This window comes from Sturnira hondurensis, unplaced genomic scaffold, assembly GCF_014824575.4.
Source record: "Sturnira hondurensis isolate 20B ecotype Veracruz unplaced genomic scaffold, ASM1482457v3 Scaffold0013537, whole genome shotgun sequence".
NCBI classification, from domain to species: domain Eukaryota; kingdom Metazoa; phylum Chordata; class Mammalia; order Chiroptera; family Phyllostomidae; genus Sturnira; species Sturnira hondurensis.
Genome location: NW_028086168.1, coordinates 2,658,272 through 2,675,171, shown reverse-complemented (window position 1 = coordinate 2,675,171; position 16,900 = coordinate 2,658,272). Strand labels below are relative to the sequence as shown.

Below are 16,900 nucleotides of genomic sequence, written 5' to 3'. Positions count from 1 at the left end.
AATGGTAATAAAAAACACAGTAAAAATTGTCTTTTAAAACAAGTTAATGAAAAGTTAAAAAAGGAAAAGAGGGACAGTCCAAGTGTTAATAATGACTCTCATCTTCATCTGTGCTCTGCCTAAATTTAATCAGAAGATTATATTGCTGCAGGTCTAAAACATTCCATCTCTGGGCAAAATTTCAACTGCCACAATGGACACTGACTTGGGGATGATGTTCACTCCTAGGAGGCGCGGAGATGCCGGTTGAATCTTTCACTGCTCTGGGCAGACATGGTCCAGAATGGGAAGTCCAGGGAGACAGGAAAGGCGCATGTGAAGGCCCTTTGGGTCTGACCTACGACCCGTGCTTTCCCGTGACAGCAGCCTGAAGAGCTCTTTTGTGAAAGAGCAGAGAGGCCCTGCCCGTAGTAACTTCCTCATCACGGGGTATAATCTCAGGATTTAATTGCAAGCTTCTGGGCACCCATGTCCTCCCTCTTTATGTTCAAAGATAGTGGTGAGGAGTTTCTTTTCAGCGTGTTATTAAAAGGCTGTCTTCATAGACAGCTCTAGGGATCAATTTCAAAGCATTTTAAGAAGTGGGTTCTGTAGGTCATCCCTCTCCCTGCACACACACACACACACACACACACACACACACACACCCCACCCAGCTACCTGCCTTTCTCACAATGCCTATGAGTCACAATGCATGTGAACATATAAAAGTTCTTAGAAATCTTGAAGTAAAGAAATCTGTTCACTGTGTTCAAGCTACCATTACCTAACTCATTTAATCACCTAATCCTATACTGGTAGAACTTCTATCCTGATAAAACTAGAGTCTGTAGAGGACACTTGGTCTCCATGGCAAAATGATTGCTCTAAATGAGGTACAAAATCAAAAAGGACTTCAGGTCAAGGAGAATATATAAATATCCTTCACCATCGAGGTTCTGCTCTATTTGAGAAGCTGAAGCAACTCCACAGACACAGTCCGTAGGCTGATTTGCCACTCAGCTCCAAAACACAGACTGAGAGGGGAAACATTTACTAGGACCTGCTGGCTAATAACTTTGAAGAGGCCTCAGGAAGGAGTCAGCGAGGGGCCTTCTCCACAGACCTGTCCTGTACTTCCCCGTCATGTGCGCTGGGGACTGTGCCAAGTGCCTGGGGATCGCCCTCCTTTTCCTCTCCACACTTGCCTTCCTGTGTAACATCCTGCTATTTTTCCCTGGAGGAAAAGAGATAGGCAACATCGACCACCTTTCCCAAGAGGTTTGGTTTTTTGAAGGAATATTAGGGAGCGGGTTCATGGTGAGTACAAAGCCTTAAAAATCCCTCTGAAGGAGATTTTTATCACATTCTTCTAAAATTGGGCTCTTGTTGACCTGGAAGATATTTTGTTGCTAACAAAAACCTAAGCATTGCATGGTTAATTGCCTAAGCAATGCCTTAATTTTTCCCTTCTCCATCAGGGCTTGACAAGGAGGTTATGTCCCCCACATTTAGTAGGTAATTTAAACTTGGGCTGACAGTTCTCATGGGTCAATTAAGTTCCAGGAACTAAACTGAAGGTCACCCAAGAGAAGGTGCTAGGAATGCTGGGAGTGGGGGTAGAAATACACTTTCTAGCCAATTGATTGACTAAGAACCAACCAGAGAGGCAGGCGTCAATGGATTCTTTTTCCATTCATGAGTGAAGGATTTTTTACCCTTTGCTCCCAACAGAGATTGGGAACTTCTGCTTTAGAGAGAAGTACTTTTCATGACAATTGAGGACACTCTTTTTTTCTTTTCCTAACCCACCATCTAAATGGAAATTCGTGTTGTCAGATATTGAAATGTTGATCCATTGCAACTGCAGTATGGCCAAATGGCATCTAAATGTTCAATAACACTTGCCCACCCTATGAGCCATGCCTGAGTCCCTTTGGCCACCAAGTCCAAGTTATAGCTGAGACTCCTCATACACACAGGCAGGTATCAGCCTTTCTTTCACACCCCAGACCCATTCTGAGGTTCTTCTCTTGCTCACAGATGCTCTTACCTGCTAAAATGTTCTTGGACCTGAAGTACAATGACGGCTGCGGGTGCTGTGGCATCAGGAGCTGTGGAAAAAGATTTGCGGTGAGTAGCCCGGGGGGCAGACACCAGCCAGGGTACACTGTCCCCTTGCGTTGGGCATCTCGAGGTGAAGACGATAACCAGCCTTAGGCAGGATTCTAGGGAGAGCTGGTGCAGGGATAGAGATGAAATTCTTCCTGTGGATGGAAAGTAACAATAAAAGTAAATTTTAACATACACGTGCGCTCTAACTTATAGTGAATGTGTACCAGCCTTGGAGTAAAGCTGAGCCCCTCCTATGCCCAGCTCGGCAAAACTGCCAGAAAATCAAGCTGAACGGAAGTCCAACAACCAAAAAGTTAAAGAAACATTCATCTCGACGGGTAGGAGGGGTGAAGCCAGGCAGGGGGGCAGAGAGGACACAGGGAAAGGCAGCGGACCATGCAGGTGAGGCACTGGCTGGCGGACCAGGCCATCGCACATTTGTGCACAGATACGCCAGGAGGAACAAACACAGAGCAAGACAGACCATGAAACACAGGGTTTCAGCACAGGCAACTACAGACTCAAAAACCTCTGGCTGTAAGAATCTACGGGGGGTTGAGGCAGCAGGAGAATCTCCCCATATCGCAGGAGTCTGTTGGGTACTAGAACATACACAAACCCACCCACCTGCAAATAAGCACCTGAAGGGGCACAACCCACTTGTGAGAAGCGAGGGAAATGACGGAAAGTAGAGCAACAACGAGCAAGCCAGCAAGCAGCGGGTTGCCCCTCTCTGCCCCTCCCTCACAGACAGCGCCACAAGGCAGAGACCTTACACACTGGTTACTAAAATACCAACAGTATATTTTACAGACCTAGAACAAATATTCCAAAACTTTGTAAGGAAACAGAAGAGATTCTGAATAGCCTCAGAAATCTTGAGAAAGAAAGAACAACTAAAGGGATCACAATACTGGATATCAAACTATGCTATAAGGCCACTGTAATCAAAACAGCCTGGTACCAGCACGAGAACAGGCAGATAGATCAATGAAACAGAACAGAGAGCCCTGAAATCAACTTACACCTTTATGGTCAATTAATATTTGACAAAGGAGGCAAGAGTATACTATGGAATATAGTCTCTTCAATAAATGCTGTTGGGAAAATTGGACAAGTACTTGCAAAAAAAAAAAAAGGAAACTGGACCATCAACTTCTACTAAACACAAGAATAAACTCAAAATGGATTTAATTTAAAAAATTAAATGTAAATTTCAAAACAAAAAACATTCCTGGAGGAAAACAGGCGGTAAAATCTCAAGTAATTCTCAGACCAACATTTTTGCTGCCCTCCTAGGGCAAGGGAACACAGGAAAAACAAAACAAGTGGGACTACATCAAACCGAAAAGCTTCTGCACAGCAAAAATAAAATGAACCATAAACCATGAACAAAATGAAAAGTGAACTTATCATACGAAAGAACATACTCACCAGTGCTATACCTGATAATGGGTTCATCTCCAAAATACGTAGAGAACTTCTGCAACTCAACACCAGGAAGACAAACAGTCCAACTAAAAAGTGGGGTCTACACAGAGATTCCAAGTAAAATTACAGTGAGGAATTACTTCACACCTGCCAAATGGCTCCTATCAATAAACAAACAACAAGGGCTGGCAAGGAAGTAGAGAAAAGGAAACCCTATATTGCTCTTGCTGTGGATGCAGACTGGTATAACTTCTGTGGAAAACAGGATGGAGTGTCCTCAAAAATTGAAAATGGAAGTGCTTTCTGACCCAGTGATCCCACTCCTGGGTATATATATCCCAAGAATCCCAGAACACCGATCAGAAAGATTACTGTATTTTGTGCACTTTTTTATTGTATTATTGTATTACATGTGCACTTTCTTGCCCAAGTTTTTTAGGGGAAAATAAGAGTGCACATTATACATGCATATAATGATTCCATACCATGAGTATAATGATGGGTATAATAATCCCATGTATAATGTGCACAAAGACCTGGATTTATGTTATACACAGAAAAAATGCAGTATATACACTTCTATGTTCATAGCAGCGTTGTTTACAATAGCCAAGATCTGAAAACAGTCCAAGTGCCCATCAAAAGATGAGGGGATAATAAAGCTGTGGTACATGTATGCAATGGAATACTATGCAGCTATAAAAAGGAAGTATCTCTCACCCTTTGCAACAGCCATGGAGGGACCTGGAGATGATTATGTTAAGTGAAATAAGCAAGTCAGAGAAAGAGAAATAGCATACTATCTCACTAATATGTAAAATATAATGCACAAAATAAACTAATGAACAAAATAAAACTGGAGACATGGGTCCATGGAACAGACTGAGAAACGTCAGAGGGCGATGGTGGGGGGAGTGGGTGAAAGAAGACGAAGGGATTAGCTAAAGATCATATGCACATACCTCATGGACACAGATGACAGTGCAGTGAAGGCCAGGGGAGCTAGGGCAGGGGCGGGGTGGCAGTAGGTAAAGGGGAGAGATGGGGTCCATCTGTGAGAGTGTCAATAATAAAGAAATTAAAATGAAAAATGACAAAGCTAAATAAATAAATAAATGCACACTTTTAGCTAAATTCCAAGCTAATCTGATCAAAAACACACTTACAATTTAAAAAAGAAAGTTATTTAACTTTATGTAATTTAACAATTTCCAAAATTATTCAACAAGACGTATTTTGGAAAAGAATACCTATTCTAACATAAGAAATTCATCAAAATTTTTATGTACTTATGACCTAGATTGCATTCACAAATGTTCTAGATGGTGAGAATGGATTTAGGACACCTAGACATAAAAATGAAGGAAAAGCTCTAAACAGGGAGTCATACAGATCTTTAGTCATTGAAATCATCCAACAGGTAGTTATAAGCCCAAAGTCTCACCCAGCTTCATATAACTCACTGTCCATGGCTTCAAGGAGTCTGTGCTACGGTTAAGGAAGACAGACATAAAAAGCTATACATTGCAGGCACTGTGCTGTGATAGAAGCTTAGGCAGTCAGAGTACCTGGGGTGGGAGATAAGGGAGAAAATGGCCACTTCTACATGGGAAGATAGACAAGGCTTTATAAGGCACTTGGGGTCAGAGCTACCTAGAAAGTTGCACTGAAAACATACTGATATATGAGGTGAAAACAAATACCAGCTAAAGTGGGACTTCATTATTATGTGGATTTCAAATGCCCAGGCACAATCAGATCCTCTCTACTCCCAAACCCCACCTTCAAAATATGCATTACAGTAAGATTGTTAGCAATACATGGAGAGGAAAGGGAAGAAGCTGACATTTAACTTAGGTTTCACAGCAGACCTTTAGGCAAGCTTCACCATTCCCGTTTTATAAGTCAGAAAACTCAGACTCCGAGGAAACATTCATTATGCAAAATCACCACACAGAAAAGTAGCAAAGCTAATGTTTGAGCCTGGGTCTGCTGACTTTAAAATCATGTGCTTTGCAGTAAACCTTCAAGTCACCAAAGTAAAGTTAATAGAGGTGATAATTCTCTACCACTATTTCCAAAATTATTAATGTCACCACACTGCTTTCCTATTACTGTTTAGAATCAACATCACATCTCTGGGTCCAATATAATTCATCTGTAGGAGACAGCCAAATGGGCTCCAGGACTGCTTCTGCCTTTCATATTGCATAATTCTATTTTGATTTATAATTAATTAAGTAAAAAGAAAGATTCCAGTACAATTAATATTTTGTTAAGTTATGTTTGTCATATGAAAATATTTAAAATAACTAGAGTCCTGACAGGTGTGGCTCAGTTGTTTGGGGATTGTCCTGCAAAGCAGAAGGTCGCTGGTTTGATTCCCATTGAGGCACATGCCTAGGCTGTGGTTTCAGTCCCTGGCCAGGGAGCGTATGAGCAGCAATCAATGTGTCTCACATCGATGTTTCTCTACCTCTCTTTCTCCATTCTTTCCCCTCTCTTTAAAGATAAATAGGATCTTGAGAAAAAAGAAGAAGAAGAAGTGGAAAGTTGGTCTTATTTAACCCTAAGAGAAAACTTTCAGACAGTGGAATGGGTGGAGAGATGTTGAACATATAAAATGAGAGATGTTTAAAATATAAAATACCTATAGATATTTTAAGAGAGGAAGAAGAGAGGCTGGGCTCAACCATTTCAACCTCAAGGAATATAACTACAACCAATGAGGAGAACTTCTAGACTTCTACTCTTTCTCGAAAGCAGAACTTGCATGGTACATGATACCAAAATTATTCTCTGAGACCCCAAAGGCCCCATCCCCTGGAAAGACTGACTCCTGCCAGTGACAACCCTGTAGCAACTGTGCTCAGCAACGGGCTAGTTAGGTGTGTTGAGACCAACATATGGACCACCTTAAGAACCTGGCTGTCTCTCTTATTCTCTTTTAGATGTTCTCCTCCATAATATTTGCTGTGATTGGATTCTTGAGTGCTGGGTACTCATTCATCATCTCATTCACCTCAATCAGGAAGGGTCCTAAATGTCTCACAGACAATAATGAGTGGGGCTACCCCTTCCACAACGGGTAAAGTATACTCTGCAATGCCCTCTTGACACCACAAGGGGAGAAACTACACATGTCCTGTCATCGTAATTTACAAGTCTCAGGCATGTCGCTCTTTCAGGCAGAGCTGGAGTTGTGGACTGGAGTGAAGTTGCATAAGACCTCACCTCTAACTTCACCTTTCACTGCTGTTCAGACAGAACAGGGGCAATAATGAAAAAGGGCGCCTCGGCTGGCCCGAGAGTAGGAGATTTGGGGTGTTTCTACACACATCCAAAATTCATTAGCAGACACATGAAACAACTAATAATATTGATAGAGTATTGGGTTCCACTGCAAATCTTATCATAGAAAACAAGAATGATTATTCATGAACAGAGCTCAAAGCTTTCACCAATACTTCAAATAGTCTATAATGAAACCATTTTTAAGGTGCAAGTTTACAGCAAATGACATTGGAAACATTATAGATTCTCCATGAGAGTTTATGTTAATAGACTTCATTAAAATAACTTCATATTTTCAAGGTTTATAGTAGTTTATAAAGAACTTTCTTGTTTTCTTTTTTATTATAATTTAATATCCGTAACAACCCCAAAAGGTAATTTACTTCCTGCCAAGACAGGCGCAATGAATTTGACTCGCGCAAAGTCGGTCCGCTGGTTGGGGCAGAGGCAGGACGTCCAGGCTCGGTCTTTCCGTGTTACACATTCTCTGCCTCCCGACTGCACTGTCCAATACAGTTGCCAGGAGCCTTGTGTAGCTATTCACATTTCAGTTCATTTCAGTGGAGTAAATCTAAAAATCCTCAATCACATTAGTCATCTTCCTAGTCCTCAGTGGCCCCACGGGGCGGCAGTGACTGTGCTGCAGACCACACACACAGGACAGCTCCGTCGACACAGACAGTCTGCCGGACGCTGCTGGGCAGCCTCTAACCTGGGCGAGGGCTGGACCTTCCTGCTCTGCTCTCCGCTCTGCCCTGCGCTGTCACTGACACACATGGAGGGGGGTCAGGGAAGACAGTTGGTCGGTCCTCCTGCACGTGGAAGAATGAGATCATTACCAGAAAAGCTACTGGACATTGGTTTATTAACTGGAATCCATGTTATTAACTTACCGTGAGAGGATAAAGAACCTGAGGGCGGGATTCTGTTGCGGGATATGCTGGTAGTGGCTCTGTTATGACCCAAGACCATGATGTGTTCACACGTCCCACATGAAATATCATCCCCACCCTTCTCTATAGTTACCAGGAATACAAGTCCTCTGTTACAGGCAGTGATTTCCGAAGGTGCAGTTTGGTAAAGAGCCCTCTTCTCTTAGACAGGACTGCTGGGGCCGCACTGCCGAGGGGTTGGCTTGCCTGGGTACCGCATCCAGAGGTCTGAAGGCTGAGCCATCTCCTGAGGTTTCTTACCCTGACGGCTCTCGCTCTCCCTGCTGGGGGTCTGTCTGTGAGCTACAGAGTCCGTCTTCTTTCAAGGACCTGCTTCTTATTAGCTCTAACAACATCAGTGCAGTGTAGATAGGTTTTACTATTCATTCAGTTATGTGAATAATATCATCCTTGGTCAGCTTAAAATCAATTAGAGTAAATCTGTGTCCAAAACAAAGGAGGGAGAGAGGAAACACAACAGATGCCAAGCCACACACAAGGCAGCACAACGTTCTCCTGTCTCTGACACGGGGCCACACATGTCCCCAGCACACTCACACCTGCCTGTGATGTGATGGGACTGCCGCCCAGCTCCCACTAGCTCACTCCAGAAAGCAAAAACACTTTTTTTTGGAAAGTTTTGCTACAGGCATACCATTAATGATTTGGGGACCTAATTCGATCTTTTGGAGCACTCCCATGAAGACTCAGAGAGAATAATCTCTTTATCGTGGTAGAGGTGGAACTTGATGGTGCACTGTTATACATGTATTTATGCATTTTATCAATAGATCATACTTAGACTATGCTAAGGAGGTATAATTTGTTAGAGGGATTTATGTCATGGTGACAAGCAATGGCTTTCTAGTCAGACAGACCTGAAATCAAACCCAGGCACTTCCATTCCCACTCAAATTCTTAATCCCCACATGGGTGTGTGTTCATTCACTCAGTACTATTTCCTGAAGGTGATTCCCTGCCGGGCATTGTCCAAGGGGAGCAGCACCTCCTGGTCCAGCTGGGGAAGGTGATGTAAAGCAGCTGCCCGAGAGCCTGAAACGGGAAGGTCATGGTCCCTGAAAACTGCTGGTATTTACTGAAACTGCCTGTGCTGGAACTGGGGACAGAGACAGGGGACATGGTCCTGCCCAAATGGCCAGATGGTGATACAGAGTGCTGGGAGGCACTGAAGGGGCACCCAAGGCAGCTGAGGGCAGGAGGAGCATCAGGAGTCTGTCCTGGAGCAGCAGGTGGCATCTGGAATAGCCAGGCAGAAGGGCCAGGCTGAGCAGTCAGGCTCCCCTGATCCTTCCTTCAGCTGCAGGAAGTGAGGTGTGTGAAATGCAGGGCACTCTCTTCCGATGTTGACAGGATCACTGCAGCTCAGGTGGAAATGCCCTGCACAAGAACAGGATGCTTTAAACCTCTGGCTCTGTCAACTGGGTGTAAAATGCCCAGCTCTCCTTACTTCACAGAATGTGGAAAGACGATTAGTCCCCAGGTCCCTGCAATATGAGATTTACTCTCACCAGGGCTTGGAGGTTGGGCACAGCAGTCATTGCTGGGATCTCAGAGAAGCGCAGCACCTGAGAGGGGAAAGAAGGGCCTGGAATGGCCATCTGTGGTGGCTTGTGAGGGGTGAGGCAGCAGCAGGGGTGGGACTCAGCATTGCTGCAGGCTCCAAACTCTATCCAAGCTTCCAAATTTCACTCCACCCCCACCACGAGCATTTTACTAATCTAACCACCAGGGGGTGCTGTCATCCCAGCACTGCACACTCTTCAGAAGAGGGGAAGAACTCAGCACTGCCAATCACTTCATCTCAGGGTATTTTCCTTTACCAAATGTGTCTGGAAAATATTGTCTCTCTGTATAACTCCTTATCATCATCAAGTTTAAAAACTGTATAGGAAAGTATTTTAAAAACATATACAGTTTTAAAATTTTAAAATTGTAAAAAAAATGCAGAACAGAAAGACAAGTGTTCAAAAAAATACTACTTATAAGAGATCTTGCACGGCAATTCATACCGGGTATCATCTCGGTGAATTCTCACAACGGAGAGGTTCTTTTCAGCCTGTTCCATAGATGAAGAAACTAATACCACCCGGGGAAAGGGATGGGGAGTGTAAGTATCTTGCACGAGTAATTTGCAGCTAGTAAGAGGAATGCTTACACTCAGATCCATGTCCATCAGAATCCAAAATGCCAGGTTCTGTCCTTTAGACCAGACAGCTCAGATGAAGTGGCATTATAACAATACTAGCATTTATTGAACACTTACTATATGCTAGGCACTGTCCTAAGCACTCTCCTAGTGTGAACTCATTTAATCCCCACAGTAACTCTCTGATTCCATAGAGGATGTCATTCCCATTTTACAGGTAAGTCACGCAGCTAGTGAGCAGCTAAAACCTGTGCTCTTGTGGAAAGGTGAATCAATGCTATAAACAGATTTTTAAATCAAGTGCAAATGATCATTCCCTTCTTCCTTTGACTTTGTTAAATGCCAGGGCATCTTCCATCATTGCAAACCTTTTTCAAATTTGAACACAATATATTTAAATAAGTGTGTACTAGTTACTAAAGAATTTATGAGAAACAGGAGTTATCAGAAAGACCCCAAAACAATAGGTGGGTGTTGATGTAGTAGCCACATGCAGACAGATGTTCCCACTGAGGTCTTGAGAGGATAGAGGGGAAGAAGGCAACAGGTGTGACCAATTTATGGCTCTAAGAATGTGAGAAGCAATAATAATAACCCAAAAGACTGGCCAACTTTCCTGTGCTTTTTGTTGAAGACAACATAGTGCACATTTCTTCTTTATCGCATGACATCCTTTATATGCAGTGGACTCCTAATACACAGAATTCATGAATATATCGCAGTGTTCCTATTTCAAAGTTTTTGTAAAATTGCCCTGGCTGGTGTAGCTCAGTGGATTGAGCATGGGCCTGTGAACCAGAGCATTGTGATTTGATTCCCAGTCAGGGCACATGCCTGGGTTGGAGGCCAGTTCCCACAAGGGGACACATGAGAGGCAACCATACATTGATATTCTCTCTCCTTCCCTTCCCCTCTAAAGATAAATAAAATCTTTATTTAAAAAAGTTTTTGTAAAATACATATTAAGGCAACAGATCATTTAGTGTTTTTTATTAATTAAATTTTTTTGCATGTGGAATTCCCCACATGTTAACAAAAATACAGTTGAGTCAAATTCACAGTTCGGCCAGAAGTCTTTTAAAAAATCAAGCTTTTCCTCTTAACTGTGTAACCCAATTGCACCTTACATGGCTTCCATTGGCCACTAGATGTGATAGAATCTTGTTAAATTCCAAGTGGTCCCCAGTGGTAATAGGTGAGATAAAGCCCAGGAACATTTGTGAGACTCCTCTCTTCCTGGAGTGTTTCATTTCCAGGCTCCCTAACTGATATTGAATTTACCTATTCTCTTGACCAACTCATAAAAATTACTATGTCACTTAGTAGCTGTGTGTCCTATACATAAGTCAATCACTCTGTGCTTCAATATGTTTATTTATGGAAAGGAAGAAAATAACCATAAGTTTTCTGTGAGAAAGAAATGAGTGCATTTATGTAAAGTGTATAGAACACACACTAACACATAGAATATAGTCAATAAAAATACTAGGTATTGTTTTTTAAAATAGTGAAATTATGGGATATATTTCTTATTTAACTTAAGTTTTGGATGGAAAGTATTGCCAAAAAAATCATTATGGTGACATCATAGTCTAGGGAGTTGCTTACATTTTATAGATGTCTCCTTTCCTCCCCATGCTCCCGACAGGGATTATCTCAATGGCAAATCCTTATGGAGCAAGTGCCGGGAGCCCGAGAATGTGATTTCCTGGAATCTGAATCTCTTCTCCATCCTGCTGGTCATAGTAGTGATCCAGATAGTTCTCTGTGCCACCCAGGTGGTCAACGGCCTCCTGGGGACTGTGTGTGTAAACTGCTGTAAGGTAGGACGAGGCCTTGGTCCTTACTTCTCAGGATGGGCGAGCCAAGGCTGGCCTGCAGTGCTAGTGGAATGACAGGGTGCAAAGGTGGCAGCTACTGAAAACCAGAGCCAGAGCCAGGCTGACTAGTGCAGGCAGCCCCCTCCGTCAACCCAGGGAAACTGAGACAGTGTTACTGGGACCCAGAAGTTTTGCTTTCTGTACATGTTAATATTCTCAGGTTGAAGTTAACCAAAATTTTTAGTCTCACACCCAGTGGACCATAGTCCTGCAGACAAAGTGCTGTATATCGTATAGAAATGTACAATAATGCTATGTGAAAATCCCCAGGGAGTCAGCATTTGTCATATGCACATACTCTCAGCATTAACCCATCATGGTCTCAGCTGAAATGTTCTCACTGTGTCCTAACTAGAGCTACACAGTGGGTTCAGGTTGCCAGCTAGTAGTGTGGAACATGCTTTAGGGTATTTTCTTTTTCTCTGGAAAAGAACAGAACTCACTGATGTAAAACCTATATTTTGATGAAATTTATGATCCAGATGAGAGAAATAGTTAACATGTGGAAAAACAGTCACTGAGGATTTAATATAAGTAACTAACCAATGGGGGTATTAATCAGTGCAACAGGGGTCACGGGGAGGGAAGAAGGAAAAAGGGAATCGAGAAAATAAAAAGGATAGTATTATAATTAGTTTTTTTTACTTTTTAGGGATATAGACAAATTTAAACCTCTGTGATGACCTTCTGTAACTCAATAGCTCATGGGAAGACACATTAAACTTAACCTTCTCTCTTTGGGGTTATCAGTTTCTGTCTGTGTCTGAATTGTCAAAGCTTAGGGAGGGCGCACACATTCCTTCTCCCTTCCAAACACCTTAGCTCAACTTGGAGTTTGATGTTAGTCTCAGATGAGAAACAGTTTGGCCCCTCACCTTACATTTTTAAATCGTTCAAATTGATTTCCTTTTGGAATTGATTCAAGCAGATTCAAAGTGAATTTACAAAATTTCTTCTTCCAAAGTGAAAATATATAAAATCACATGTACCGCCACACTGCTTCTTTGTACATCCACATGTTTACGTCCTTGGAAGTTTTACATAATTCAGAGGAAGGAAGCACATTAAAACTGAGAAACTAAGACTATTCTTTGTGTTTCAGATTTATGGGGGAAACGAGTGACTGATGTATCATAAACAATTTTTATTTGGTTTCCTTTGGCTAATGTGTGTGAAGAACATGTGACTTGTCTTTGTGCCTACCATCACTAGCAAGGGTTTCCTTATGTATATTAAGTTAAAATTATAATTCAGTGGTCATATAATAAAGATGATGTGTGATTCCAGAGGAAAGACAAAATTTTGAATGAATAACACTCTTTTTTCACCTCTCTACAAATGCCTCCTTTGATCAAACAAAAACCAACATTTTTAAAAAAGTTGACTTGGACCTATGGCCCAAGAATTAAGGTAATAGGTATAATTAATTCTATGTGTCTTATTATGACATTAACTTTGGTTTTATGAGTCAGGCACTAATAGGAAGTTAAATCCACTGTGTTTGTGTTCAAACCCCAACTGCACCACTTACCAGCTAGGGATCCTGGGAAGTTACTTTCTCAGTCTCCATTTCCCCATCTGTGAAAGGACTGTTCAAAGGCAATCAGCCTTCCAGGAAGTGTTTTTGGCCCCCAAAGGTGAAACAAGGAGGTCTGTGGGGCTGGCCACATGACTCGGGTACAATAAGGAGAACCCCAGAGGCAGTCACCTCTACACCTGCCGAGCTGATGGGCCACACCATGTAAATTAGACACGCTGACAGCTAGGTTTCTAATAGTCATTAATAAGGCAATTCCCAATCTTTACCAAGTGCTGGCCCCTGGGGGACAGCCACAGAAGACAGGACGAGTTACACGTCTTTTAATTTTGCCCTCACTTCCATGAGAACTCGGAGATCACAGATCAAATCTGACACTTAACAGGAAGAAGGAAGAAAAGCAGCCATGTGTGCATTAAGATCACTGGTTCTCAAACATGACTGATCATCAGAATCACCCCGGAAATGTTCTAAAACTGAGTCCTGAGCCCCCTCATAGACCTAATGCATCTGAAAATTGAGGCATGAAGCACAGAAGTCTATCTTTTGTCTGTTACTTAGTTTTTAAAGCTTACCAGGGAATGCTAAAACCAGCCACTTTGAGCAGCCATTGACAATCAAGTATTTGTAATTTAAAAAAAACAGCATTTTTTACAGAAATCTTGGTAAGTTATAACATGGATAATTTCACTTACTCCTCAGAATGACTGACCAAGAGTTCGCCATTGTTCATTTCTTACCCTTTGCTTTGTCTTGACTTTTGTGAAGCTTGTCTCCTCCCCACAGGCCCCTCTGCTTGGTCCTCAGCCTGGGACAGCACTCAGGTGTCCCTTTATCTGCTTTCGAGGAGACTGGGCTGACCACAGTGAGGACTTTTCCATCAGACCCCAGCCATCATGCCCTGCTGCTTGCGCAGCTTCCTGTTGCTGCTAAGATCTGCTGACCTCTCCCTGAGAAAGAAAAACCTTTTCTGTGTGGCCTGAGGCAACTGCAAATGCCTGAGACTGCAGATTCTGCTGCTGCAATTGTCCTTTGGAATAAAGTTTCTCCTTAGCTCAGTCTGGGTCTGTTTGTGTTTGACACAGCCCTCTGACACAGAAACTATGATTAGCCCATTTTGTGTAAGAGCAAAGGGAGGCTTAGAACAAAATGGTAGCTTCCCAAAGCCCCATAAGTGGGAAATCCAGATCCACACCCAAACAGCTGAGTTTGTGAGGGTCCCCTCTCAGAGCCACTGTGCTAAGTGATCTCACTGAGTTTCCTAAAACCGTCTAGGAAAACATGCTACCTTAGTTAAGGCTCCTGTGTAGAACGAAACTACTAAAATTTTGTTATTTTTCAAATGTTATAATTAATGCTGTCCATTCATACTAACCTGAATTTGTGAGAACTATCCATTCAAAAACTATAATCAAAACTAGTGTTGTATATAATCTTTCTGGGCACCTATGTAAATACAACCACACTCCAGGTTCCTAGATACTCACCCCTGTGCTTTTTACTTCCCAAGTATTTCTTCTGCCTTTCTTTTATTTTCTTTTTTCTCTTTTTAATATGTTTTATTGGTTATTCTTTTCTTTTCTTTTCTAATTAAGTTTATTGAAGTGACATTGATTAATAAAATTATATAGGCTTCAAGTGTACAATTCTATATTGCACTGTGCACCCACCATCCCCAATTATTTCTATTTACTGATTTTATCCTCTGTGGAAGAAACCAGGATGCCGGATGATTTCTAGAATCATCGGAGTTTAAAAAGAAGAAAAGAAAAGGCAGGTTCCTGAGCTCTCTGCCCCCGTGCAGCACCAGGGATGCCCTCCACGTCCCTCATGCCTGCCACCCCCTCGAGGGGCTGACACTCACAGAGCATGACTCGGATGTGGACACCACCCTTCACCTGGGTCAGCCCCACTTAACACCACAACCCTCAGCGGCAGTTGTGTTGATGTTACCTTGTATGAGAAACGAGGAGACTGAGGCACAAAGAGGTTCAGCAAGAAGCCCAAGGTCCCAGAGCGGCTCAGCTGCAGGGCTGGCATTAAACACGGGAGGTCTGGCTCCAGAGCCTCCCCCAACACCACCAGGCCTCCCGCCCTGCCCCCCAAAGACCGCCCCTCTGTCCCACTACAGCTCTGCTGCCTTCCATGGGCCACAGCAAGGCTGAGCCCTTCTCAGGACCCAGCAGACCTGCGGCACTTTCAGTCACAGGATCCATCCCAGAACTCTCAGTGTGTTACATGCGTACAGACCCCAACATTAACAAATTGTTTAAATAACTACTCCTATCAGTTCTCCAGAAAACTCCATGAACTGAGTTCTAAGAAAACACCAGCAGGCACTGCAGACATTGGGAGGTGCTGACTGCAGTCCGCAGCTGACAATGCCGTGATTTAGCTACGTTACTAACATGTGTCTTCTTCAGGAGTGCTTTGGGTTCACCATTTCAGTGTGGCACTGGACCAGGGAAGAGAGAACTGGATGCTGGCTGAGACAATAGTAACTGTATTGCTGTGGAAAAGCTCCAGTCTTGTGGCCTCACCTGCCTGGTCTGTAAACGGGAGCAATGAGTCCGGCGGTTGCTACATCCTCTCTAAGGCTACCATGCTTGGGTTTGGGAATTGCCAGAAGTAACCTAAATCTTTAAAATTTGGGTCCACAGAGTTTAACTTCTTTGGAGAGCTCAAAAAAATCCCCCAAATCCAGGCCGCATCTCCAGAGATAGTAAATTCCTTCAGCCCAGGCATTAGTCCTTTTTTTTTTTTTGTAACTCACCATGTAATTCTAAGGAGAAATGAGGAGGCAGGCTTGAGAACCAGTGCTCTGGAGTGTTTTGAAACTTGAATATTCATCAAAAACACCTGGAAGGCTTATCCCCACCCCAAAGTTTCTGATTCAGTCGGCTTGGGGGTGAGGCATTTCTAGTAAGTTCCCAGGATACGCTGGCGGTGCTGGCTCGAAGTTCACACTTTGTGAACTGCAGAAGTTTCCACACACTCTGAAATGGTATAAATAGTCAGATGAGCTTATTTTTTCCCCTGCCACGGAGAGAATGTTTATAGTTTGCAGCAGATTCTCAAAGAGACCCATAATCCCAAGGATTAAGAGCCAGATTTAGAGTCTAATCGTGAATTTTAAACTTTTTGAAAGCAAGTCATAGCAGATGATTTTGCAACTTGTTCAGTTCTGAAGTAGTCCCAGGGTGTGTGTGTGTGTGTGTGTGTGTGTGTGTGTGTGTGTGTAAGTATCTGAGCGTTGCTGGGCTCCATGTTGCCATCACACTGACAAGTCTACTCAAGGCACAGGTTAAGGAGGATGGTAAACATGACAAGTTCCCTGAATATCAAATGTGGATTCATGAGGAGATAAATATAGAAATAGGTATACAAAAAAAGAAAGAAAACAAAAGAGAAAGAGGAAAAGGAAGAGAGAGAATCCCCAATGACACTATGAAGCAAAAATAAAATCTCTACAGATAATCATACTGCTTCCTGCCCATTGATGTTGAAGCCATAAACTTGAAGAAATGAAAGTTGTGCCATCACAATCACCCTGAGGATCAGTTAA

General features: G+C 42.8%; 1 protein-coding gene across 1 annotated transcript; it reads left to right on the top strand.

Moving 5' to 3' along the window:
• Positions 1 to 1,125: 1,125 nt before the first annotated feature.
• Positions 1,126 to 11,813, top strand: LOC118997948 (transmembrane 4 L6 family member 4-like). The gene is made up of 4 exons (XM_037061863.1): positions 1,126 to 1,299; positions 2,023 to 2,112; positions 6,477 to 6,613; positions 11,567 to 11,813. Exons 1-4 carry the CDS (start codon positions 1,126 to 1,128, stop codon positions 11,811 to 11,813), a joined length of 648 nt encoding a protein of 215 aa, XP_036917758.1.
• The last annotated feature ends 5,087 nt before the right edge of the window (positions 11,814 to 16,900 follow it).